Raw genomic sequence first — 25,401 nt, 5'->3', positions numbered from 1 at the left:
CAATAGGTAGTCCAAAAATCGAGGAGAGGTTATCAAATTATGAGCCAGATTGGCCAATAGGTGGCGCTACAGCAACCAAAAACGCGAAATGGCTCATAACTCCTAAACCGTTTGTCCTAAGGGTCAAGTGTCTTATATCATTGGAAAGCTGAGACCTTGGCGAACAAAACGTATATCTCCGATTTCATTTCCGATATGCAAATTTTTCCGCCATTTTGAATTTTGTCAAAAACCTACTTTTGCGAACTAGTCCCTGGTTTTTTGACATATCAGAACCAAACCAGTGCCAAAATGTTCTCTCTCGTCTGAGTATCAATAATTATCAAAAAAAAGTTGAAATTTTGACTCATGAACGAAAAGGGGCGTGGAAATGTACATTTAAGGCGGAGCCTATTTTACTAAAGAGGCTATAACTCCAGCAAGAAATGAGATATCTTCACCAAACTTTGTACACATGTTTATGGGCTCAGTCTTTGGTCACGATAAAAAAATCGCGACGATTGGCCACTTGGTGGCGCTATAACATGGAAAAAACACAAAAAGGGCTATAACCACGCGACCGCTAGTCCGATTAACTTGAAAATTGGTAAGCAGTGTCTTGGCCCAATGTACCATGTCTGTCTATGATAACATTGGCGTATCTCAAAAAACATGGCCGCCATCGGCCAATGAAATTTGAGCACCTATTAGACAGGGTTAACGGAGGTCGATCGGAAAAAAACTCAGTGGGCATGTTTAACTCATGGTCCTAGAGGTCTGTAAGAATTTTGAAAGAAATCGGCCACTAGTTGGCGCTAACGAGTTTTATGGCTCTGCAATCATGTGGCGTTGCACACATCGGCAAAATATGCATATCATATGATAGATCTCCTTATGTTGAACAACTTTGCCTCTAGAACCATTGCTGTCAATCAAATCAATAAATAAATATTTGCAATTATGTTAAAAACCTACTTTTGCGAACTAGTCCCTGGTTTTTTGCCCAATCAGAACCAAACCAGTCTAGGACAATTCTCTGGACTCTCTAGATCAATAATTATCAAAAAAAAGTTATTTTTTTGCATTTGGATGGCTATAACAGAGCCATTTAGAAAAGAGGTGTGGCAAAATACACTCAAAAGCCTATAAATCCTAAGGGGAAACTCAAAACTTCACGAAAATTGTTGGGTATATGTGGCATAACATGTTGAAGACACATGCAAAGTTTTATGGAGATCGGAGTATAGGGGGCGCTATAAGTGTTAAAAAGCTTTGAAAACCATGTATTCCCTATGGTGAATCTCTGTAATCAGGTGGGGTTAAAACAGCCACATAATATGCATATATTATGATAGATCTTCTCATACTGAACAACTTTGCCTCTATAACCAATACTGTCAATCAAATCTTTATTTAAATATTCACAATTATGTTAAAAACCTCATTTTGCAAACTAGTCCTAGGTTTTTTGCCTGATCGGAACCAAACCACAGCAGTATGATTCTCTGCACTCTCCTGATCAATTCATATTTAGACTTTATAAAGTCACTACTATAATATTTAAAATCACATTTTGTCAGTTCATCACCATTTCACCTGATATCTCTCAAATTCATTCAGTGCTTAAAAGCCTTTCATGCAAAAGGTGTCAAATGCTTAAAAACCTTAAATGGCTTGAACCCCGCTAAATGCTGCTCGCAGCTTTAATTATTATTATTATTATTATTATTCTGCCGTAAAACTCATCGTGCAGACCAAACTGTAAATGCTAGAGACTTCAAACTTTGTCAATAGGTAGTCCAAAAATCGAGGAGAGGTTATCAAATTATGAGCCAGATTGGCCAATAGGTGGCGCTACAGCAACCAAAAACGCAAAATGGCTCATAACTCCTAAACCGTTGCTCCTAAGGGTCAAGTGTCTTATATCATTGGAAAGCTCAGACCATGACGAACAAAACGTATATCTCCGATTTCATTTCCGTTATGCAAATTTTTCCGCCATTTTGAATTTTGTCAAAAACCTACTTTTGCAAACTAGTCCCTGGTTTTTTGACATATCAGAACCAAACCAGTGCCAAAATGTTCTCTCTAGTCTCAGTATCAATAATTATCAAAAAAAAGTTGAAATTTTATCTCACGAACGAAAAGGGGCGTGGAAATGTACATTTAAGGCGGAGCCTATTTTACTAAAGAGGCTATAACTCCAGCAAGAAATGAGATATCTTCACTAAACTTGGTACTCATGTTTATGGGCTCAGTCTTTGGTCACGATAAAAAAATCGAGACGATTGGCCACTTGGTGGCGCTATAACATGGAAAAAACACAAAAAGGGCTATAACCACGCGACCGCTAGTCCGATTGACTTGAAAATTGGTATGCAGTGTCTTGGCCCAAGGTACCATGTCTGTCTATGAGAACATTGGCGTATCTCAAAAAACATGGCCGCCATCGGCCAATGAAATTTGAGCACCTATTAGACAGGGTTAACGGAGGTCGATCGGAACGAAACTCAGTAGGCATGTTTGACTCATGGTCCTAGAGGTCTGTAAAAATTTTGAAAGAAATCGGCCACTAGTTGGCGCTAACGAGTTTTATGGCTCTGCAATCACGTGGTGTTGCACACATCGGCAAAATATGCATATCATATGATAGATCTCCTCATGTTGAACAACTTTGCCTCTGGAACCATTGCTGTCAATCAAATCATTAAATAAATATTTGCAATTATGTTAAAAACCTACTTTTGCGAACTAGTCCCTGGTTTTTTGCCCAATCAGAACCAAACCAGTCTAGGACAATTCTCTGGACTCTCTAGATCAATAATTATCAAAAAAAGTTGATTTTTTGCATTTGGATGGCTATAACAGGGCCATTTAGAAAAGAGGCGTGGCAAAATACACTCAAAAGCCTATACATCCTAAGGGGAAACTCAAAACTTCACGAAAATTGTTGGGTATATGTGGCATAACATGTTGAAGACACATGCAAAGTTTTATGGAGATCGGAGTATAGGGGGCGCTATAAGTGTTAAAAAGCTTTGAAAACCATGTATTCCCTATGGTGAATCTCTGTGATCAGGTGGGGTTAAAACAGCCACATAATATGCATATATTATGATAGATCTTCTCATACTGAACAACTTTGCCTCTATAACCAATACTGTCAATCAAATCTTTATTTAAATATTCACAATTATGTTAAAAACCTCGTTTTGCAAATTAGTCCTAGGTTTTTTGCCTGATCGGAACCAAACCACAGCAGTATGATTCTCTGCACTCTCCTGATCAATTCATATTTAGACTTTATAAAGTCATTATTATAATATTTAAAATCACATTTTGTCAGTTTATCACTTCATTTCACCTGATATCTCTCAAATTCATTCAGTGCTTAAAAGCCTTTCATGCAAAAGGTGTCAAATGCTTAAAAACCTTAAATGGCTTGAACCCCGCTAAATGCTGCTCGCAGCTTTAATTATTATTATTATTATTATTATTAGGGGTTCAAGCACGAAGTGCTGAAACCCTATTGTAATTGTAAAGATTTTTATTATTATTAGGGGTTCAAGCATGAAATGCTGAAACCCTATTGTAATTGTACTGATTTTTATTAGGGGTTCAAGCACGAAGTGCTGAACACCTATTGTATTTGTGCTGATTTTTATTATTATTATTATTATTATTATTATTATTCTGCCGTAAAACTCATCGTGCAGACCAAACCGTAAATGCTACAGACTTCAAACTTTGTCAATAGGTAGTCCAAAAATCGAGGAGAGGTTATCAAATTATGAGCCAGATTGGCCAATAGGTGGCGCTACAGCAACCAAAAACGCAAAATGGCTCATAACTCTTAAATCTTTCGTCCTAAGGGTCAAGTGTCTTATATCATTGGAAAGCTGAGACCATGACGAACAAAACGTATATCTCCGATTTCATTTCCGGTATGCAAATTTTTCCGCCATTTTGAATTTTGTCAAAAACCTACTTTTGCGAACTAGTCCCTGGTTTTTTGACATATCAGAACCAAACCAGTGCCAAAATGTTCTCTCTAGTCTGAATATCAATAATTATCAAAAAAAAGTTGAAATTTTGACTCATGAACGTAAAGGGGCGTGGAAATGTACATTTAAGGCGGAGCCTATTTTAATAAAGAGGCTATAACTCCAGCAAGAAATGAGATATCTTCACCAAACTTGGTACACATGTGTATGCGCTCAGTCTTTGGTCACGATAAAAAAATCGCGACGATTGGCCACTGGGTGGCGCTATAACATGGAAAAAACACAAAAAAGGCTATAACCACGCGACCGCTAGTCCGATTGACTGGAAAATTGGTATGCAGTGTCTTGGCCCAAGGTCCCATGTCTGTCTATGAGAACATTGGCGTATCTCAAAAAACATGGCCGCCATCGGCCAATGAAATTTGAGCACCTATTAGACAGGGTTAACGGAGGTAGATCGAAACGAAACTCAGTGGGCCTGTTTGACTCATGGTCCTAGAGGTCTGTAAGAATTTTGAAAGAAATTGGCCACTAGTTGGCGCTAACGAGTTTTATGGCTCTGCAATCACGTGGTGTTGCACACATTGGCAAAATATTCACATCATATGATAGATCTCCTCATGTTGAACAACTTTGCCTCTAGAAACATTGCTGTCAATCAAATTGTTAAATAAATATTTGCAATTATGTTAAAAACCTACTTTCGCGAACTAGTCCCTGGTTTTTTGCCCAATCAGAACCAAACCAGTCTAGGACAATTCTCTGGACTCTCTAGATCAATAATTATCAAAAAAAAAGTTGATTTTTTGCATTTGGATGGCTATAACAGGGCCATTTAGAAAAGAGGCGTGGCAAAATACACTCAAAAGCCTATAAATCCTAAGAGGAAACTCAAAACTTCACGAAAATTGTTGGGTATATGTGGCATAACATGTTGAAGACACATGCAATGTTTTATGGAGATCGGAGTATAGGGGGCGCTATAAGTGTTAAAAAGCTTTGAAAACCATGTATTCCCTATGGTGAATTGCCTGTAAATGGTATTTTTCATCTCTGTAATCAGGTGGGGTTAAAACAGCCACATAATATGCATATATTATGATAGATCTTCTCATACTGAACAACTTTGCCTCTAAACTAGTCCTAGGTTTTTTGCCTGATCGGAACCAAACCACAGCAGTATGATTCTCTGCACTCTCCTGATCAATTCATATTTAGACTTTATAAAGTCACTATTATAATATTTAAAATCACATTTTGTCAGTTTATCACTTAATTTCACCTGATATCTCTCAAATTCATTCAGTGCTTAAAAACCTTTCATGCAAAAGGTGTCAAATGCTTAAAGACCTTAAATGGCTTGAACCCCGCTAAATGCTGCTCGCAGCTTTAATTATTATTATTATTCTGCCGTAAAACTCATCGTGCAGACCAAACCGTAAATGCTAGAGACTTCAAACTTTGTCAATAGGTAGTCCAAAAATCGAGGAGAGGTTATCAAATTATGAGCCAGATTGGCCAATAGGTGGCGCTACAGCAACCAAAAACGCGAAATGGCTCATAACTCCTAAACCGTTGCTTCTAAGGGTCAAGTGTCTTATATCATTGGAAAGCTGAGACCATGACGAACAAAACGTATATCTCCGATTTCATTTCCGGTATGCAAATTTTTCCGCCATTTTGAATTTTGTCAAAAACCTACTTTTGCGAACTAGTCCCTGGTTTTTTGACATATCGGAACCAAACCAGTGCCAAAATGTTCTCTCTAGTCTGAATATCAATAATTATCAAAAAAAAGTAGAAATTTTGACTCATGAACGAAAAGGGGCGTGGAAATGTACATTTAAGGCGGAGCCTATTTTATTAAAGAGGCTATAACTCAAGCAAGAAATGAGATATCTTCACCAAACTTGGTACACATGTTTATGGGCTCAGTCTTTGGTCACGATAAAAAAATCGCGACGATTGGCCACTTGGTGGCGCTATAACATGGAAAAAAAACAAAAAGGGCTATAACCACGCGACCGCTAGTCCGATTGACTTGAAAATTGGTAAACAGTGTCTTGGCCCAAGGTACCATGTCTGTCTATGAGAACATTGGCGTATCTCAAAAAACATGGCCGCCATCGGCCAATGAAATTTGAGCACCTATTAGACAGGGTTAACGGAGGTCCATCGGAACGAAACTCAGTGGGCATGTTTAACTCATGGTCCTAGAGGTCTGTAAGAATTTTGAAAGAAATCGGCCACTAGTTGGCGCTAACGAGTTTTATGGCTCTGCAATCACGTGGTGTTGCACACATCGGCAAAATATGCATATCATATGATAGATCTCCTCATGTTGAACAACTTTGCCTCTAGAACCATTGCTGTCAATAAAATCGTTAAATAAATATTTTCAATTATGTTAAAAACCTACTTTTGCGAACTAGTCCCTGGTTTTTTGCCCAATCAGAACCAAACCAGTCTAGGACAATTCTCTGGACTCTCTAGATCAATAATTATCAAAAAAAGTTGATTTTTTTGCATTTGGATGGCTATAACAGGGCCATTTAGAAAAGAGGCGTGGCAAAATACACTCAAAAGCCTATAAATCCTAAGGGGAAACTCAAAACTTCACGAAAATTGTTGGGTATATGTGGCATAACATGTTGAAGACACATGCAAAGTTTTATGGAGATCAGAGTATAGGGGGCGCTATAAGTGTTAAAAAGCTTGGGAAACCATGTATTCCCTATGGTGAATTGCCTGTATTGGCTGTAAATGGTTTTCCATCTTGTTAATCAGGTGGCGTTAAAACAGCCACATAATATGCATATATTATGATAGATCTTCTCATACTGAACAACTTTGCCTCTATAACCAATACTGTCAATCAAATCTTTATTTAAATATTCACAATTATGTGAAAAAACTCGTTTTGCAAACTAGTCCTTGGTTTTTTTGCCTGATCGGAACCAAACCACAGCAGTATGATTCTCTGGACTCTCCTGATCAATAGTTATCAAAAACATGTTGAACTTTACACTTTGGGTAGCTATAACAGGATCATTTGGAGAATAGATGTGGTAAAATATGCTCAAAAGCATATTAATACTGAAAGAAAACTCAAAACTTCACAAAAATAGGTGGGGTGTGTGTGTGTGTGTGTGTGTGTGTGTGTGTGTGTGTGTGTGTGTGTGTGTGTGTCTCTCTGTCTGTCTGTCTGTCTGTCATGCTAGCAAACAGCACTTCCAACATGCTACACATGCTAGCAGTGATTAGCTAAGTGTTAATCAGGCAAAGAACATAGTAAGAACTCTATAAACATTATAGTGACCATCTGTGACAGCTAACAACTGCCTAGCAACACCATAACAACCATCAAGAACAACCTAGCAACCACCTAGCAACATGTTTATCATGTTAGCAAAGTAAAATAGTAATTTTGTCATACTATTGATTAATATTGTTCTATAATTCATATTTAGACTTTATAAAGTCACTACTATAATATTTAAAATCACATTTTGTCATTTTATCACTTCATTTCACCTGATAGCTCTCAAATTCATTCAGTGCTTAAAAACCTTCCATGCAAAAGGTGTCAAATGCTTAAAAACCTTAAATGGCTTGAACCCCGCTAAATGCTGCTCGCAGCTTTAATTATTATTATTATTATTATTTTTCTTCTCCCCTAAAACTGAACGTGCAGACAAAACCGTAAGTGCTAGAGACTTCAAACTTGGCCAATAGGTAGTCCTCAATTTGGGGAGAAACTGAGAAGCTATGACCCCGATTGGCCTATAGGTGGCGCTACAGCGACCAAAAGCGCAAAAGGGCTCATAACTCCTAAACCGTGTACTCCACACTCAAGTGTCTTATATCATTGGAAAGCTGAGACCATGACGAACAAAACGTATATCTCCGATTTCATTTCCGTCATGAAAATTTTTCCGCCATTTTGAATTTTGTCGAAAACCTACTTTTGCGAACTAGTCCCTGGTTTTTTGACCGATCGGAACCAAACCAGTGCCAAAATGTTCTCTGTAGGCTGAATATCAATAATTATCGAAAAAATGTTGATATTTCGATTCACGGTTGCTAAGGGGATTCAAAATGGACGTTCAGGGCGGAGCCTATTTTACTAAAAAGGCTATAACTCCAGAAAGAAATGAGCTATCTTCACCAAACTTGGTACACTTGTTTATGGGCTCATTCTTTGGTCACGATAAAAAAATCGCGACGATTGGCCACTTGGTGGCGCTATAACATGAAAAAAACACTAAAACGGCTATAACCACGCGACCGCTAGTCCGATTGACTTGAAAATTGGTATGCGGTGTCTTGGCCCAAGGCCCCATGTATGTCTATGAGGACATTGGCGTATCTCAAAAAACATGGCCGCCATCAGCCAATGAAATTTGAGCACCTATTAGACGGGGTTAACGGAGGCCGATCGGAACGAAACTTGGTGGGCCTGTTTGACTCATGGTCCTAGAGGACTGTAAGAATTTTGAAAGAAATCGGCCACTAGTTGGCGCTAACGAGCTTTATGGCTCTGCAATCACGTGGTGTTGCAAACATCCCCAAAATATGCATATCATATGATAGATCTCCTCCTGCTGAACAACTTTGCCTCTGGAACCATTGCTGTCAATCAAATCGTTAGTTAAATATTCGCAATTATGTTAAAAACCTACTTTTGCGAACTAGTCCCTGATTTTTTGCACGACCGAAACCAAACCAGTCTAGGACAATTCTCTGGACTCTCTAGATCAATAATTATTAAAAAAAAGTTGAACTTTTGCATTTGGATGGCTATAACAGGGCCAATTAGAAAAGAGGCGTGGCAAAATACACTCAAAAGCCTATAAATCCTAAGCGAAAACTCAAAACTTCACGAAAATTGATGGGTATATGTGGCATAACAATGTGAAGAAGGATGCAACATTTCATGGAGATCGGAGTATAGGTGGCGCTATAAGTGTTAAAAAGCTTTGAAAACCATGTATTCCTATGGTGAATTGCCTGTATTGGCTGTAAATGGTATTTTCCATCGATTATTTCAGCATGCTAATTGTGTTACCAGTATGTTAAAAACATGCTAATCGTGTTAGCATTTTGCTAAAAACATGTCAGCAGTGTAGGGTAGCAACAGGGCCACAAGTTTTGCCATTGCAAGCACAACTCAAATTCAGTCTTTATAAAGTCACTATTTTAACATTTGCAATCGAATTTTGTCAATGTATCACTTCATTTCACCTGAGCTCCCAGATTTAATTATTTTACTGCTTTAGAGCCTTAAATGCAATATGCCTTAAATGCTTAAATGCCTTAAGTCGCTTGAACCCCGCTAATTGCTGCTCGCAGCTATATTTATTATTATTATTATTATTCTGCCGTAAAACTCATCGTGCAGACCAAACCGTAAATGCTAGAGACTTCAAACTTTGTCAAAAGGTAGTCCAAAAATCGAGGAGAGGTTATCAAATTATGAGCCAGATTGGCCAATAGGTGGCGCTACAGCAACCAAAAACGCGAAATGGCTCATAACTCCTAAACCGTTCATCCTAAGGGTCAAGTGTCTTATATCATTGGAAAGCTGAGACCATGACGAACAAAACGTATATCTCCGATTTCATTTCCGGTATGCAAATTTTTCCGCCATTTTGAATTTTGTCAAAAACCTACTTTTGCGAACTAGTCCCTGGTTTTTTGACATATCAGAACCAAACCAGTGCCAAAATGTTCTCTCTAGTCTGAATATCAATAATTATCAAAAAAAAGTTGAAATTTTGACTCATGAACGAAAAGGGGCGTGGAAATTTACATTTAAGGCGGAGCCTATTTTACTAAAGAGGCTATAACTCCAGCAAGAAATGAGATATCTTCACCAAACTTGGTACACATGTTTATGGGCTCAGTTTTTGGTCACGATAAAAAAATCGCGACGATTGGCCACTTGGTGGCGCTATAACATGGAAAAAACACAAAAAGGGCTATAACCACGCGACCGCTAGTCTGATTGACTTGAAAATTGGTAAGCAGTGTCTTGGCCCAAGGTACCATGTCTGTCTATGAGAACATTGGCGTATCTAAAAAAACATGGCCGCCATCGGCCAATGAAATTTGAGCATCTATTAGACAGGGTTAACGGAGGTCGACCAGAACGAAACTCAGTGGGCATGTTTGACTCATGGTCCTAGAGGTCTGTAAGAATTTTGAAAGAAATCGGCCACTAGTTGGCGCTAACGAGTTTTATGGCTCTGCAATCACGTGGTGTTGCACACATCGGCAAAATATGCATATCATATGATAGATCTCCTCATGTTGAACAACTTTGCCTCTAGAACCATTTCGGTCAATCAAATTGTTAAATAAATATTTGCAATAATGTTAAAAACCTACTTTTGCGAACTAGTCCCTGGTTTTTTGCGCAATCAGAACCAAACCAGTCTAGGACAATTCTCTGGACTCTCTAGATCAATAATTATCAAAAAAAAGTTGATTTCTTGCATTTGGATGGCTATAACAGAGCCATTTAGAAAAGAGGCGTGGCAAAATACACTCAAAAGCCTATAAATCCTAAGAGGAAACTCAAAACTTCACGAAAATTGTTGGGTATATGTGACATAACATGTTGAAGACACATGCAATGTTTTATGGAGATCGGAGTATAGGGGGCGCTATAAGTGTTAAAAAGCTTTGAAAACCATGTATTCCCTATGGTGAATTGCCTGTAAATGGTATTTTCCATCTCTGTAATCAAGTGGGGTTAAAACAGCCACATAATATGCATATATTATGATAGATCTTCTCATACTGAACAACTTTGCCTCTAAACTAGTCCTAGGTTTTTTGCCTGATCGGAACCAAACCACAGCAGTATGATTCTCTGCACTCTCCTGATCAATTCATATTTAGACTTTATAAAGTCATTATTATAATATTTAAAATCACATTTTGTCAGTTTATCACTTCATTTCACCTGATATCTCTCAAATTCATTCAGTGCTTAAAAGCCTTTCATGCAAAAGGTGTCAAATGCTTAAAAACCTTAAATGGCTTGAACCCCGCTAAATGCTGCTCGCAGCTTTAATTATTATTATTATTCTGCCGTAAAACTCATCGTGCAGACCAAACCGTAAGGCCTAGAGACTTGAAACTTTGTCAATAGGTAGTCCAAAAATCGAGGAAAGGTTATCAAATTATGAGCCAGATTGGCCAATAGGTGGCGCTATAGCGCAAAAAACAAAAAAAAGTCACTATTTTGCTTATATCTCAAAAACCCATTGTCGCACAATCAAGTGTCTTACATCATTGGAATCCTTGGCTCAAGCCGAACAAAAAACATAGGAGGTATTTTATTTCCGGTATGCAAATTTTTCCGCCATTTTGAATTTTGTCAAAAACCTACTTTTGCGAACTAGTCCCTGGTTTTTTGACATATCAGAACCAAACCAGTGCCAAAATGTTCTGTCTGGTCTGAATATCAATAATTATCAAAAAAAAGTTGAAATTTTGACTCATGAACGAAAAGGGGCGTGGAAATGTACATTTAAGGCGGAGCCTATTTTACTAAAGAGGCTATAACTCAAGAAGGAAATGAGATATCTTCACCAAACTTGGTACACATGTGTATGGACTCATTCTGAGGTCACGATAAAAAAAACGTGAAGATTGACCACTTGGTGGCGCTATAATGTGGAAAAAACATGATAATAGCTATAACCACGCGACCGCTAGTCCGATTGACCTGAAAATTGGTATGCCGTGTCTTGGCCCAAGCTACCATGTATGTGTATGAGGACATTGGTGTATCTAAAAAAACATGGCCGTCATAGACCAATGAATTTTGAGCACCTATTAGACAAGGTTAATGGAGGCTCATCGGAACGAAACTCAGTGGGCATGTTTGACTCATGGTCCTAGAGGTTTGTAAGAATTTTGAAAGAAATCGGCCACTAGTTGGCGCTAACGAGTTTTATGGCTCTGAAATCACGTGGTGTTGCACATATCCATGAAATATGCATATCATATGATAGATCTCCTCATGATGAACAACTTTGCCTCTAGAACCATTGCTGTCAATAAAATCATTAATTAAATTTTCGTAATTATGTTAAAAACCTACTTTTGCGAACTAGTCCCTGGTTTTTTACCCAATTGGAACCAAACCAGTCTAGGACAATTCTATAGACACTCCAGGTCAATAATTATTGAAAAAAAGTTGAACTTTTGCATTTGGATGGCTATAACAGGGCCATTTAGAAAAGAGGCGTGGCAAAATACACTCAAAAGCCTATAAATCCTAAGGGAAAACTCAAAACTTCACGGAAATTATTGGGTATATGTGGCATAACATGTTGAAGACACATGCAAAGTTTTATGGAGATCGGAGTATAGGGGGCGCTATAAGTGTTAAAAAGCTTTGAAAACCATGTATTCCCTATGGTGAATTGCCTGTATTGGCTGTAAATGGTATTTTCCATCTCGTTAATCAGGTGGGGTTAAAACAGCCACATAATATGCATATATTATGATAGATCTTCTCATACTGAACAACTTTGCCTCTATAACCAATACTGTCAATCAAATCTTTATTTAAATATTCACAATTATGTTAAAAACCTCATTTTGCAAACTAGTCCTTGATTTTTCTTGCCTGATCGGAACCAAACCACAGCAGTATGATTCTCTGGACTCTCCTGATCAATAGTTATCAAAAACATGTTGACCTTTACACTTTGGGTAGCTATAACAGGATAATTTAGAGAATAGGTGTGGTAAAACATGCTCAAAAGCCTATTAATCCTGAACGAAAACTCAAAACTTCACAAAAATAGGTGGTGTGTGTGTGTGTGTGTGTGTGTGTGTGTGTGTGTGTGTGTGTGTGTGTGTGTGTGTGTGTGTGTGTGTCTCTGTCTGTCTGTTTGTCATGCTAGCAAACAGCACTTCCAACATGCTACACATGCTAGCAGTGATTAGCTAAGTGTTAAATCAGGCAAAGAACATAGTAAGAACTCTATAAACATTATAGTAACCATCTGTGACAGCTAACAACTGCCTAGCAACACCATAACAACCATCAAGAACAACCTAGCAACCACCTAGCAACATGTTTATCATGTTAGCAAAGTAAAATAGTAATTTTGTCATACAATTGATTAATATTGTTCTATAATTCATATTTAGACTTTATAAAGTCCCTACTATAATATTTATAATCATATTTTGTCAGTTAATCATTTCATTTCACCTGATATCTCACAAATTCATTCAATGCTTAAAAACCTTCCATGCAAAAGGCGTCAAATGCTTAAAGACCTTAAATTGCTTGAACCCCGCTAAATGCTGCTCGCAGCTTTAATTATTATTATTATTATTATTCTGCCGTAAAACTCATCGTGCAGACCAAACCATAAATGCTAGAGACTTCAAACTTTGTCAATAGGTAGCCCAAAAATCGAGGAGAGGTTATCAAATTATGAGCCAGATTGGCCAATAGGTGGCGCTACAGCAACCAAAAACGCGAAATGGCTCATAACTCCTAAACCGTTGCTCCTAAGGGTCAAGTGTCTTATATCATTGGAAAGCTGAGACCATGACGAACAAAACGTATATCTCCGATTTCATTTCCGGTATGCAAATTTTTCCGCCATTTTGAATTTTGTCAAAAACCTACTTTTGCGAACTAGTCCCTGGTTTTTTGACATATCAGAACCAAACCAGTGCCAAAATTTTCTCTCTAGTCTGAATATCAATAATTATCAAAAAAAAGTTGAAATTTTGACTCATGAACGAAAAGGGGCGTGGAAATGTACATTTAAGGCGGAGCCTATTTTACTAAAGAGGCTATAACTCCAGCAAAAAATGAGATATCTTCACCAAACTTGGTACACATGTGTATGGGCTCAGTCTTTGGTCACGAAAAAAAAATCGCGACGATTGGCCACTTGGTGGCGCTATAACATGGAAAAAACACAAAAAGGGCTATAACCACGCCACCGCTAGTCCGATTGACTGGAAAATTGGTATGCAATGTCTTGGCCCAAGGTACCATGTCTGTCTATGAGAACATTGGCGTATCTCAAAAAACATGGCCGCCATCGGCCAATGAAATTTGAGCACCTATTAGACAGGGTTAACGGAGGTCGATCGGAACAAAACTCAGTGGGCATGTTTAACTCATGGTCCTAGAGGTCTGTAAGAATTTTGAAAGAAATCGGCCACTAGCTGGCGCTAACGAGTTTTATGGCTCTGCAATCACGTGGTGTTGCACACATCGGCAAAATATGCATATCATATGATAGATCTCCTCATGTTGAACAAATTTGCCTCCAGAACCATTGCTGTCAATCAAATCATTGAATAAATATTTGCAATTATGTTAAAAACCTACTTTTGCGAACTAGTCCCTGGTTTTTTGCCCAATCAGAACCAAACCAGTCTAGGACAATTTTCTGGACTCTCTAGATCAATAATTATCAAAAAAAAGTAGATTTTTTGCATTTGGATGGCTATAACAGGGCCATTTAGAAAAGAGGCGTGGCAAAATACACTCAAAAGCCTATAAATCCTAAGGGAAAACTCAAAACTTCACGGAAATTGTTGGGTATATGTGGCATAACATGTTGAAGACACATGCAAAGTTTTATGGAGATCGGAGTATAGGGGGCGCTATAAGTGTTAAAAAGCTTTGAAAACCATGTATTCCCTATGGTGAATTGCCTGTAAATTGTATTTTCCATCTCTGTAATCAGGTGGGGTTAAAACAGCCACATAATATGCATATGTTATGATAGATCTTCTCATACTGAACAACTTTGCCTCTATAACCAATACTGTCAATCAAATCTTTATTTAAATATTCACAATTATGTTAAAAACCTCGTTTTGCAAACTAGTCCTAGGTTTTTTGCCTGATCGGAACCAAACCACAGCAGTATGATTCTCTGCACTCTCCTGATCAATTCATATTTAGACTTTATAAAGTCACTATTATAATATTTAAAATCACATTTTGTCAGTTTATCACTTCATTTCACCTGATATCTCTCAAATTCATTCAGTGCTTAAAAACCTTTCATGCAAAAGGTGTCAAATGCTTAAAGACCTTAAATGGCTTGAACCCCGCTAAATGCTGCTCGCAGCTTTAATTTACATTGCAATTATTATGATAATTTTTGGCTATATACTGATATTCTAAGAACAAAGAAAGCATCAAATCACATTGAAGTATGTTCAAAATGGTGTGCAGATACAGACATTTCTTTCTCCTAATTTAGTCCTGATTTACCAAAATATTTTTCTAAAAGCTTTTCTGTCAGTTGAAACTGTGGAATGTTGTTCAATCAATCAACTTTATTTATAGCGCTTTTACAATGACGATTGCTTCAAAGCAGCTTCACAGTGTTAAACAGGACAATATTGCAACAAAATTTTATTTGGCTGTACAGTCGTTCTGGAGAAAACAGTGATGTTATCAGCTTATTTTAATATATCATAAGCTGATAAATTAAAATAATTTAAAAATGATGACCCAAATGAAATTTAGTAGAGGCCAAGCATTGGCGTTCTTATTATTATTCTTCCCCTGTGAGAGTTTATTGCAGTCCATAGAACCGCTTCTGGGAAAGTTATGAAATTTGGCACACAGATAGAGGATAATCTGAAATGTCACCATAGCAAATCTGGAGTCTAACTCAACCCCTTTAGCACCACCAACTGTCCAAAGTTGCACTCATATATTATGCTAATAACTTGAACTCGTAACTTGAACTCGAAACTAAATCAACAATTCAATTGAAACGTCATTTTTTGTAGAGCCAATTTTCCTGCAAAAAAACCCCCTACTTTTTCAAACTCCTCCTAGACAGTTTATCTAAATGTAATGCTGCGTTCACACCGCACGCGAATGACGCGAATAAATCACGCTATTGGCACGAAGTTGGACGCGTGAACAATTTGAATCAATTCGCTTCATTCGCGCGTGAAATTCGCTTCATTCGCGTGTGACATTCACTACACAACAGACGCGAATTCGCGTCATGGGAGGGGGTTCTGCCAGGCAGCGGCAGTCGGCAGAAGGACTATCCCAGTTAAGGCTGCTCTCACCGGGGTTGATGAGCGCTGAGCTCCGGTGATCGCCTGGATCTCACACCTCCGAAAACACCAGATCAAATTTTCAAATAGGAGCTCTCTTAATAAATAAATCACATATTTGAGCTTTAAGCAACTACATTCTCGCCTGAAAAACTATTAAAACTACATTTTGTGTCACAATACAGTAGTATTTTTAAATTACTCTGGCCTCGGGGTTTCCCCTCTGGGTTTCCCATCCGTCACTTCACCACGTGACAGCAGTAAGCAGGCTCCTCATTGGTTAACGCGGCGCGAATATCCGCCAAAGTTCAGATTTTTCAACTTGAGCGATTCGCGTTTTGCGCGGTTCACGCGAATCACGGGTTCAAAATGCTCAATTCGCGTGATCATTGCCGCGTCATTCGCGCGAATCGCGCCATTTGCGCCGCAGAATGCCTATTTGCGTCTCTGCATTGACTTAACATGTAAATCACTCGCACAAATCGCCTCATTCGCGTGCGGTGTGAACGCAGCATAAGAATTTCACAAAAATGTAATCAGGTCATCTTCAAACAATGGCAACAAAAATTTATGGAATTCAAATCGATTTATCAAACTGTTTTTTGAATAACGTGCAAACTAATGTTATGTAGCGTTTGCGAAAATAGGCCTAAGGCTGTCCACAACGATACATTGGTTTTGGACCAAAATTGGTACAGATAATTACAAGCATGACTTGAGGCTACATGCTGCATTTCAGCACAGTGCCACCTACTTGTGCGGAGATATAAAAAATATCTATTTTTTTTAATTCTGAACGGTTTGCCTAAAAATCATCAAAGTGGTCTCGTTAGATTCGAGGCAACATGCCAAGTCCAACGATATGTCGGCCATTTTTGGCATCGGCTATTTTGAATACTGTATTTTTTAACTCATGAACGTATTGTTACGCAACTCTGTATGGGTCAGCCTAAGAAGATTCGGACCAGCGCCACCTAGTGGTAGATTTTTTTTTTACATGGCTATAAATTTGTATGTGGTTGATTTGCAATTAATCTCCTTAGAATGCGGAATCCTTGCTGAGTCCAATGATTCCGAACATGCTAGGTTTCACTTTATGATCAGTGCAACATTGCGATTTAGCTCTTAAAGGGTTAGTTCACCCAAAAATGAAATTGATGTCATTAATGACTCACCCTAATGTCGTTCCACACCCGTAAGACCTTCGTTCATCATCGGAACACAGTTTAAGATATTTTATATTTTAGTCCCAGAGCATAATGCAGTCAATGCACACTTTACTGTCCATGTCCAGAAAGCTAATAAAAGCATCATCAAAGTAGTCCATATGTGACATCATTTGAATCATGATTCGGGTCGCCAATGTCACGTGATTTGGCAGTTTGACGCGAACCGAACTGCTGAAATCACGTGACATTGGCGACCCAAATCATTGATCGATTCACTGATTCATTAACCGTTTGATTCTTTTTGGAGGCACATGGAGGAGAAGACAATGCTGAATAAAATCTTAGTTTTTGATATTTTTGGACCAAAATGTATTTTCGATGCTTCAAGAGACTCTAATCAACCAACTGATGTCACATATGGACTACTTTGATGATGTAGGACACTGGACAGTAAAGTGGGCATTGACTGCATTATGCTCTGGGACTAAAATATTATATCTTAAACGGTGTTCCGATGATGAACGAAGGTCTTACGGGTGTGGAACGACATTAGGGTGAGTCATTAATGACATCAATTTTATTTTTGGGTGAACTAACCCTTTAAGACTTTTTGTGAATATCTTTGAAACCGTTAGACAATCAAGACAAACCCACTGTAGGAAAATTGGAATCAGCGTATTGACAAAGTGGCAAATTTTTATCAAAGTTGTGCATTGGTAATTTCAAATGCCTGTATTGTCACCTAATTTGACACAAAATAATTGTCAGGATTGTGTCAATTGGTTGACACTTGGTTGTGTCACTTGGTGTCACTATAATTGAACTGAACATGATATTGGCTTTACAACTTAATGTATTTATGTTTTAATGTGGGGTCTCTAAAATGTCTTTACTCATTTTTGCAGTTGGTTTGTTGCTTGTTTCCTAGTTTGCTTCTAGTGTGCTTAGCCCGATAATTGCTGCTTGCAGCTATATTTTTAAATTAAAATGATAATGAATGTTATTACACAGCAATAATAGATTTATATAATAATTTCATCTCTTTCATGGTTTTTTTCTTATTTAATGTAAGAACTAAAACACATTAAAAATGACATTTTTTTTTCTAAATAAAGAGAAAAATGTGACCCGTGCTGGCAAAATAAGTTGCAATGAGTAAATGTATTTGTTATTTATTGTTTATATTCTCCATAAAAAAAAAAAACCTTCAAAATGAGGTGATTTGTTTGAATCAGACAAAAAAATGACTGAGCTAAACCTGTTTGACGTCAAGATTCAGCATGTCGAGTTAGTTTTCTGAAGGTTCCAAAACAAAATCACCTAGCAAACACACCTTAAAATCCCTAGTAATGGCACCAAATTTGACACACGCCAAGGCAACACCAAAAATCTGTAGAAAAAATATATATTCATATTTTTTCCATGATACCACAGTTGTTTGATTAACAATAACATTAATGAAACATACAGCCTATATATTAAGACCTACTGTATCGCACAAATCTAAAATAATGTAACACATGAGATGTTTTTCCACAACAGTTAACCATATGTTCATATACGATATAACAGATGATGTTTGCATGAATACTCTTCAAGAATATTTTTAAATACTGTGCTTCTATGTGTTTATATCGGGATCTATCGCGCTGTCTGAGGCGTCTTTGTGCGCACACGTCGGATCTGTCAGTCAGCACGAGTAAGATCGTTGTTAACACTTTAGAATAATGGTGGTCATTAGTTAAGAATATTAGTTAACATGAACTAATAATGAACTGCACTTATAAAGCATTTGTTTATCTTTGTTAATTTCAACATTTGCTAATACAGTATTAAAATCTTGTTAACATTAGTTAATGCACTGTGAACTAACACGAACAAACCATGAACAGCTGCATTTTTATTAACTAATGTTAACAAAGATTAACAATTATAGTAACACATGCACTGCTCATGTTAGTTAATACATTAACTAATGTTAACTAATGACCATTATTTTAAAGTGTTACCAGATCGGTTTCATGGACAAAGGAAAGGTACTCCTTTCAGAAATCATAGAAATAAAGATACTTTTAGATGTTTAATTGCTATTTGGAGCATTGGGATCACTAGACAAGGGCTTAATGAACTTATTTTTGTGAGAAATTCAAAATCTACATTTTTCCATTTTGGCTCTGAAGGAGTTTTGGTGCCTTGCCACCGTCACTTTTGGCTTGCTCAGTTGGGAACACTTAAAGGGTTAGTTCACCCAAAAATGAAATTGATGTTATTAATGACTCAAGCTAATGTTGAACCCTGAAGGGAACAGCCGAAAGATTCATGATTCGGATCGTGTGTCAGACTGTGGCGTGACACTGGCGATCCGAATAATGGATCAAGACACTGATTCATAACCGTTTGAATCTTTGAGTTTTGAAAACAAACACGGAAGAGAAGACAATGCTGAATAAAGTCGTAGTTTTTTGTTCCGAAGATGAACAGAGGTCTTACGGGTGTGGAACAACATTAGGGTGAGTCATTAATGACATCAATTTCATTTTTGGGTGAAATAACCCTTTAAATTTCAACTATATTACTATTCTGCCCGCATTGGCACTATATGATAATTGAAATTAGCTGGATAACATCACAGTTTTTTCCAAAGCTGAATCAAATTCTGTTGCATTATTTTCCTTTTTTTCCAACATTTTGAAGCTGCTTTGAAACAATTGGCATTGGCAAAAGTGTCTCCCAAAAGAAAGAATTGATTCTGAGCTAGTCTCATTTCCATTACATTCCGTGCATATGATATTCATAGTGGCACCAGCTGCTGCATTAAATGTGGCGTCATTCAAATTACTTTGACAGTCCTTTTATATTTACAGCCTTTAAATGCATATTGCCCATCATGCAAAGTTTCCCTAAAGGTCCATCATCTCAGAATGTCCGCAGATTTCTTTTGAAACTATTTGAGTTTTGAATTGATTTTGAGTTGACCATTTAGATTTATGCGGTGAAATGAATCAAACATAAAAAAAAAAAAAAGATTTGTAATTTCATATCAATTGAAAAAACACTATGATTGTATTATTAATATGCGATATATTGCCTAGTGCTATTCTGCACTATGAAAAACATTAAATTATATAGTTCTGAATTAAGTGGATTGCAGTGTGTTTAGATCAGCTATGATGTCTTAACTATTTTCTCAGTGTAATTTTGTTTCTTTAATTTCAGGAGGATCATTGGATAGCTCTGTTGAGTCCACGTTTCCGTCATACAGGTCTCTCATCTTTCCTTAATGTCACAAATCACCACAGATCCACTCTGGTTCACATCTGAAACTCACTGATGTGTAGTGAAGGTGTATCTCTGTTCTCTGACTTTCTGTTTGACGTGCTCCTTACAGCAAGGAGTGGGATGATTTGTTCCAGAACAGTAACTACCTGACACGGATCAGGCAGGCTGGCATTATTGGAAGATTACGGAGCAGCCGCTTCCGCAGCGTATGCTGGAAGGTAATGGCTACCTGACAGCCTGCAAATGACAGGCTGAATGCATGAAAATTGTATTTTTGTTGTTAATGGGGTTGACAAATTAAGTGTGCAATATCTGTGCCCAACCAAGTAGATGACGAGCGTTGGTTTTGTTCATTCCAGCTTTATCTGGACGTACTGCCGGAAGATAAGACTCAATGGATCCGTCGAACCAAGGAGCTCAGAGCACAGTACGAGAAGATCAAAGAGACGGTATGTGTGCGCACATGTATGTGGTAGTGATTTATGCGTATTCAGTAGGTTTTGAGTTTAGATCATGATTGTTTGTCTTGAACTGCAGCACATTACAAACCCTCGCAAAGCTGCTGGCCAGCAGGACCTGGTGGTGAACAACCCACTCTCACAGGATGAGGGGGTGAGAGAACATCCAATTCAGTAAAACCATAAGAGTGGTTGGATCTGCCCATTACCGTTTGATTGACATCTTCACCTCTTTCTGTTTCCTTGTTTATTTCTCTTTCAGAGTCTCTGGAATAAGTTTTTTCAAGATAAGGAGCTCAGGGGCATGATCAAACAAGATGTTTTACGAACGTAAGTTTGTGAACTACTTATACCGTATTTTCCGGACTATAAGTCGCACTTTTTTTCATATTTTGGCTGGTCCTGCGACTTATAGTCAGGTGCGACTTATATATCAAATTTAATTCATACTGACTGACAAGAATAAACATATAGCCGCGAGAATGCGCTCTATGCTGCTCCTGTAGCCTAATATTTACTTATAGACAACAACTTAGAAAGACTGAACACAAACAAAATGCTCCCATAAAGAAAATCTTATTCTGCAAAATACAAACAGCATGTAGTAAAATATGCAGCGGAGACCGATTCTCACAGCGTTCGTCTCGCGTGGCAGAGCCTCTCCCGGCAGAGAGTTCAAGCCTCTGTGGACTCGTTCCTTCAGCTCTGGCCATCTTGCTTACAGTCCGCAAGTAGATTTCTTTTTCTTCTTCATCACAATTAAAGTAACCTCTGCTTTTCGCCAGTCCCTTACAAGTTTCTCACTCACTTCAAACTTTCTTTCTTCTGCTCGGGTTATGCAGTGAAGCGGGCACGAGCGAGTGCACGCGAGCAGGTGGTCGCATGCGGGCGCGGGTGCTCGCGTGCTCGCATGCGCGCGGCTCCAGCTCTGCCCTAATGCGACTTATAGTCCAGTGCGACTTATATATGTTTTTTTCCGCGTCATGACGCATTTTTTGACTGATGCGACTTATACTCCGGAGCGACTTATAGTCCGGAAAATACGGTACATATGCATTACCATTCAAAAGTTTGGGGTTCTTTTCAAAGAAGTCTCTTATGCTCATCAAGACTGCATTTACCTGATGATAAATGCAGTTAAACAGTATTATATTATAAATATTATAACAATTACAAATAAAATTTCTTTTTAATATATTTTCCTATAATGGCAAAGCTGGATTTTCAGCATAATGTCTTCAGTGTCACATGATCCTTCAGAAGTCATTCTAATATGCTGATTTGGTGCTCAAGAAACATTTCTTATTATTGTCAATGAAAACCCTACTTTCTGCTTAATTTTTGTGGAAACCGTCATCAATTCTTTCAGGATTCTTTAATGAATAGCTAGTTCAATACTAGTTAAAGTAGGAACCACGTAAATGTCTTGCTGTCACTTTTGATAAATTGAATGTGTCAGCTGAATAAAAGTGTTAATTTTTCTTTCAAATAAAACAACATAAAAAACTTGCCTACCCCAATGATTGTGTGAATGGTGAATTTTGAATGGTTGTGTGTAAACACATATATATTTTTTGTGCATTATTTACTCATTAAATAAACAAACTTTTACATATTGTATATTATTGTGAATCAGTCTGTACTTAGACAGTTTATGTTTTTCTTCTAAAATAAATTAAAGCATTTAAACTAGGGCTGCACCAATATGATTTTTTGGGGCCAATACAATACCGATTTTACCACACAATTATTGGTCGATACTGATATTTGTCACTTGCCCTCTTCTTTGAAATGTAGTCATTAAAATACATAGTTTTTTGATCATCAAAAGTACATTAACTTAACGTATAGCCTACTAGCAAGTTTATTGCCGCATTATCAAATCATTTCAAATGAACATAGACTGGATCTATTTAAAATTCTGCAGGCCAACATAAATACAACACAACAAAGATGCATATAGAATAAACACTGCTTTTTAGGTAGGTTTAACAGCTTCTAGGTACAGAAATAAAGTAAAAAATTTTAAATAAATAACACTGCATATTCTTCACTGTATAAATTAAATGCATATGTTATTATTACATTGAGACATAGCTAATTTTACTGTACAACATTAATATATTTCCGTCACAATTACTTTGTTAAACTGTATTTATTTTGACGGTTGCCCTGAAGACCTTCCAGTTTGTGTGCGTGTTTATGATATGACAATATATTTTGTTGAATGAAATGGTAAAATGCTTATAAAGTGACTGGAGATGAAGTTCATGCAATTATGTCCTCATATTGGTGCAGCAGAGGCTGAAAAACACTGCAAGTTTCATTGTGTGTCAGGTAAATGAAGCACACAGAGACACTTGCAGGATTCATATTTAAACAGTCTTTTTGCAGCTTAATATTCACAAGACCCTAGTATATATTGTGATTTGATTTAAGTGTAAGTCAACGTTTTATTTATCCATCAAACCTTTGACAAATTCCATGACATTCCGCATTATGCAGTAAATTCAGTAAAGAAAATGATTTAGTCAGAAGTAGTGAGCATTATTTTTGTTGTTGTTTGATTTACATTAATTAAAACGCAGACAGCAGCACAGCAGGAATATTACATTATAATCTTGGATTATGCATCAGACATTATACAGCTCAGTGCCTTCACACAGTTAATTAATAAACCATCAGTTTGTTATATCGCCTTTTTGATGCTATAGCCGATATGCCGATGGTTGTAAATTGATCAAAAAACGGCCAATAAATATCGATGGGCGATACATTGGCGCATCTCTTATTCAAACATAAGTCTTTAGATCAAAAGGTTTCTAAGGTCATTAGAAATTCAGTCCTGTTAAGTAATTTACAAAAATAATAAATTTAAAAAAAAGTATATAGAATTGATATAGAATTTCTAAAATGCATTTTAGACTATTAAAGATTCTTGTAATATTGATATGTTGGATAGGTATCAACATACATATAACGTGAATGCTTATTCAGACAATTAAAATACATCCTAAACATGGAAAGGTTACATTAACTTTTGGTTCTAGCATAAAGCATGCATAAAACAGTATACAACACAAAAGACAATATGCAAAACAGTAATAATCATACACATAATGTCCTGGAGATATTCATGTTCATTCATCGAAGGTTTGCCTTTGAATTAATGGAAATAAGTCCTTTTTTATGGGCCTTATTTGTCTTTCCTATTTAGAAATGGAGTGAGAATTAAATCTCCACATTCCCTGTGGTTGTAAACCATTGCTGCTGTGTAAACCATTGGCCTATTCTGCCTTTTTGGGTGTTAGTTGCTCTTCGGGGGTTGTCCATTGAACTCATAACACATAGTTTATAATATATTATGATATGATACGATAAGATAAGATATGATATACGATTAACATAATATAATATCTGCGACTCATTGATTGTCTGCAGGTTTCCAGAGATGCTGTACTTCCAGGAAGAGGATGTCAGGACAAAGCTGACTGATATTCTCTTCTGCTACGCACGAGAGAACGAGCAGCTACTGTATAAGCAGGTTTATACACACTTAATGACAAATACTAGCAACGTAACTGTCAAACTGGCTCAGTCGATCTTGTAGTATAATTTTGCTCAAATAAGCATTTACCTCTCTACATTATCCTAATTACTCTCGTAATTCAATTTAATTCACACTTTGTCACACATCGTATGTACTGGCAGTGAAATTCTATACATATATTATATACATATACTGTAATAAATATATACATTTGTATCACATTTTTATCTTTATTATACTTTTATTTTTATCTGCAGATTTGTATCTTTATACCTCCCTCTCTGTCTTTCTTTTCAGGGCATGCATGAGTTACTGGCCCCTATAGTGTTTGTTCTCCACTGTGATCACCAGGCATTTCAGCATGCCAGTGAGACGGCCAATCCCAGGTCTGAGCTATTTACCACACAGACGAGACTGTCTACTGTCACACAGACTTCTGAAGAATTGCTCAAATTAAACTTTACATTTGTTTGTGTAGTGTTTGAATGTTTTCATTATTATTCATTGAATTTGAAATATTTATTAGTATATTTATTTAAACTATATTGTACCTCAATTGCAGTGAGGAGATGAAAGTCCTTCTGGATCCTAAATTCCATGAGCATGATGCCTAGTGAGTAAAGATTATCAGATTATCACACTAGATGATCTTACACCTCGATTAACTGCATATAGTTGCTAAGCACCCTTTGCTCAATCTTTTGCATCTGTCTTTTTGTTCTTCATTTTGTTCTATAGTATCATGTTTTCTCTGCTCATGGAGACAGCAGAACCCTGGTTCAGCAGTTTTGAGCGGGAGGTCAGAAAGGTACTATTGATGATTTTATGTAAAACTAATTGCATTGATATTTTGTCAGCTTCCAACTTCCAACTTC

The 25,401-nt window shown here is 37.2% G+C and overlaps 1 protein-coding gene across 1 annotated transcript in view; it reads left to right on the top strand.

The window, feature by feature from the left end:
- Positions 1 to 25,401, top strand: part of tbc1d5 (TBC1 domain family, member 5) — an 89,423-nt gene that overhangs the window by 44,745 nt on the left and 19,277 nt on the right. Inside the window, exons 4-12 of the mRNA XM_067426335.1 lie at positions 20,456 to 20,501; positions 20,628 to 20,736; positions 20,878 to 20,967; positions 21,056 to 21,130; positions 21,239 to 21,306; positions 24,418 to 24,520; positions 24,824 to 24,912; positions 25,089 to 25,139; positions 25,265 to 25,334. Coding sequence (XP_067282436.1) covers positions 20,456 to 20,501; positions 20,628 to 20,736; positions 20,878 to 20,967; positions 21,056 to 21,130; positions 21,239 to 21,306; positions 24,418 to 24,520; positions 24,824 to 24,912; positions 25,089 to 25,139; positions 25,265 to 25,334 — 701 coding nt within the window. The remainder of the gene's footprint in view (positions 1 to 20,455; positions 20,502 to 20,627; positions 20,737 to 20,877; positions 20,968 to 21,055; positions 21,131 to 21,238; positions 21,307 to 24,417; positions 24,521 to 24,823; positions 24,913 to 25,088; positions 25,140 to 25,264; positions 25,335 to 25,401) is intronic.

This window comes from Pseudorasbora parva, chromosome 19 (genome assembly GCF_024679245.1).
Source record: "Pseudorasbora parva isolate DD20220531a chromosome 19, ASM2467924v1, whole genome shotgun sequence".
NCBI lineage: Eukaryota > Metazoa > Chordata > Actinopteri > Cypriniformes > Gobionidae > Pseudorasbora > Pseudorasbora parva.
Note: the sequence above shows the minus strand (reverse complement) of the source record. Positions and strands in the feature narration are given on the sequence as shown.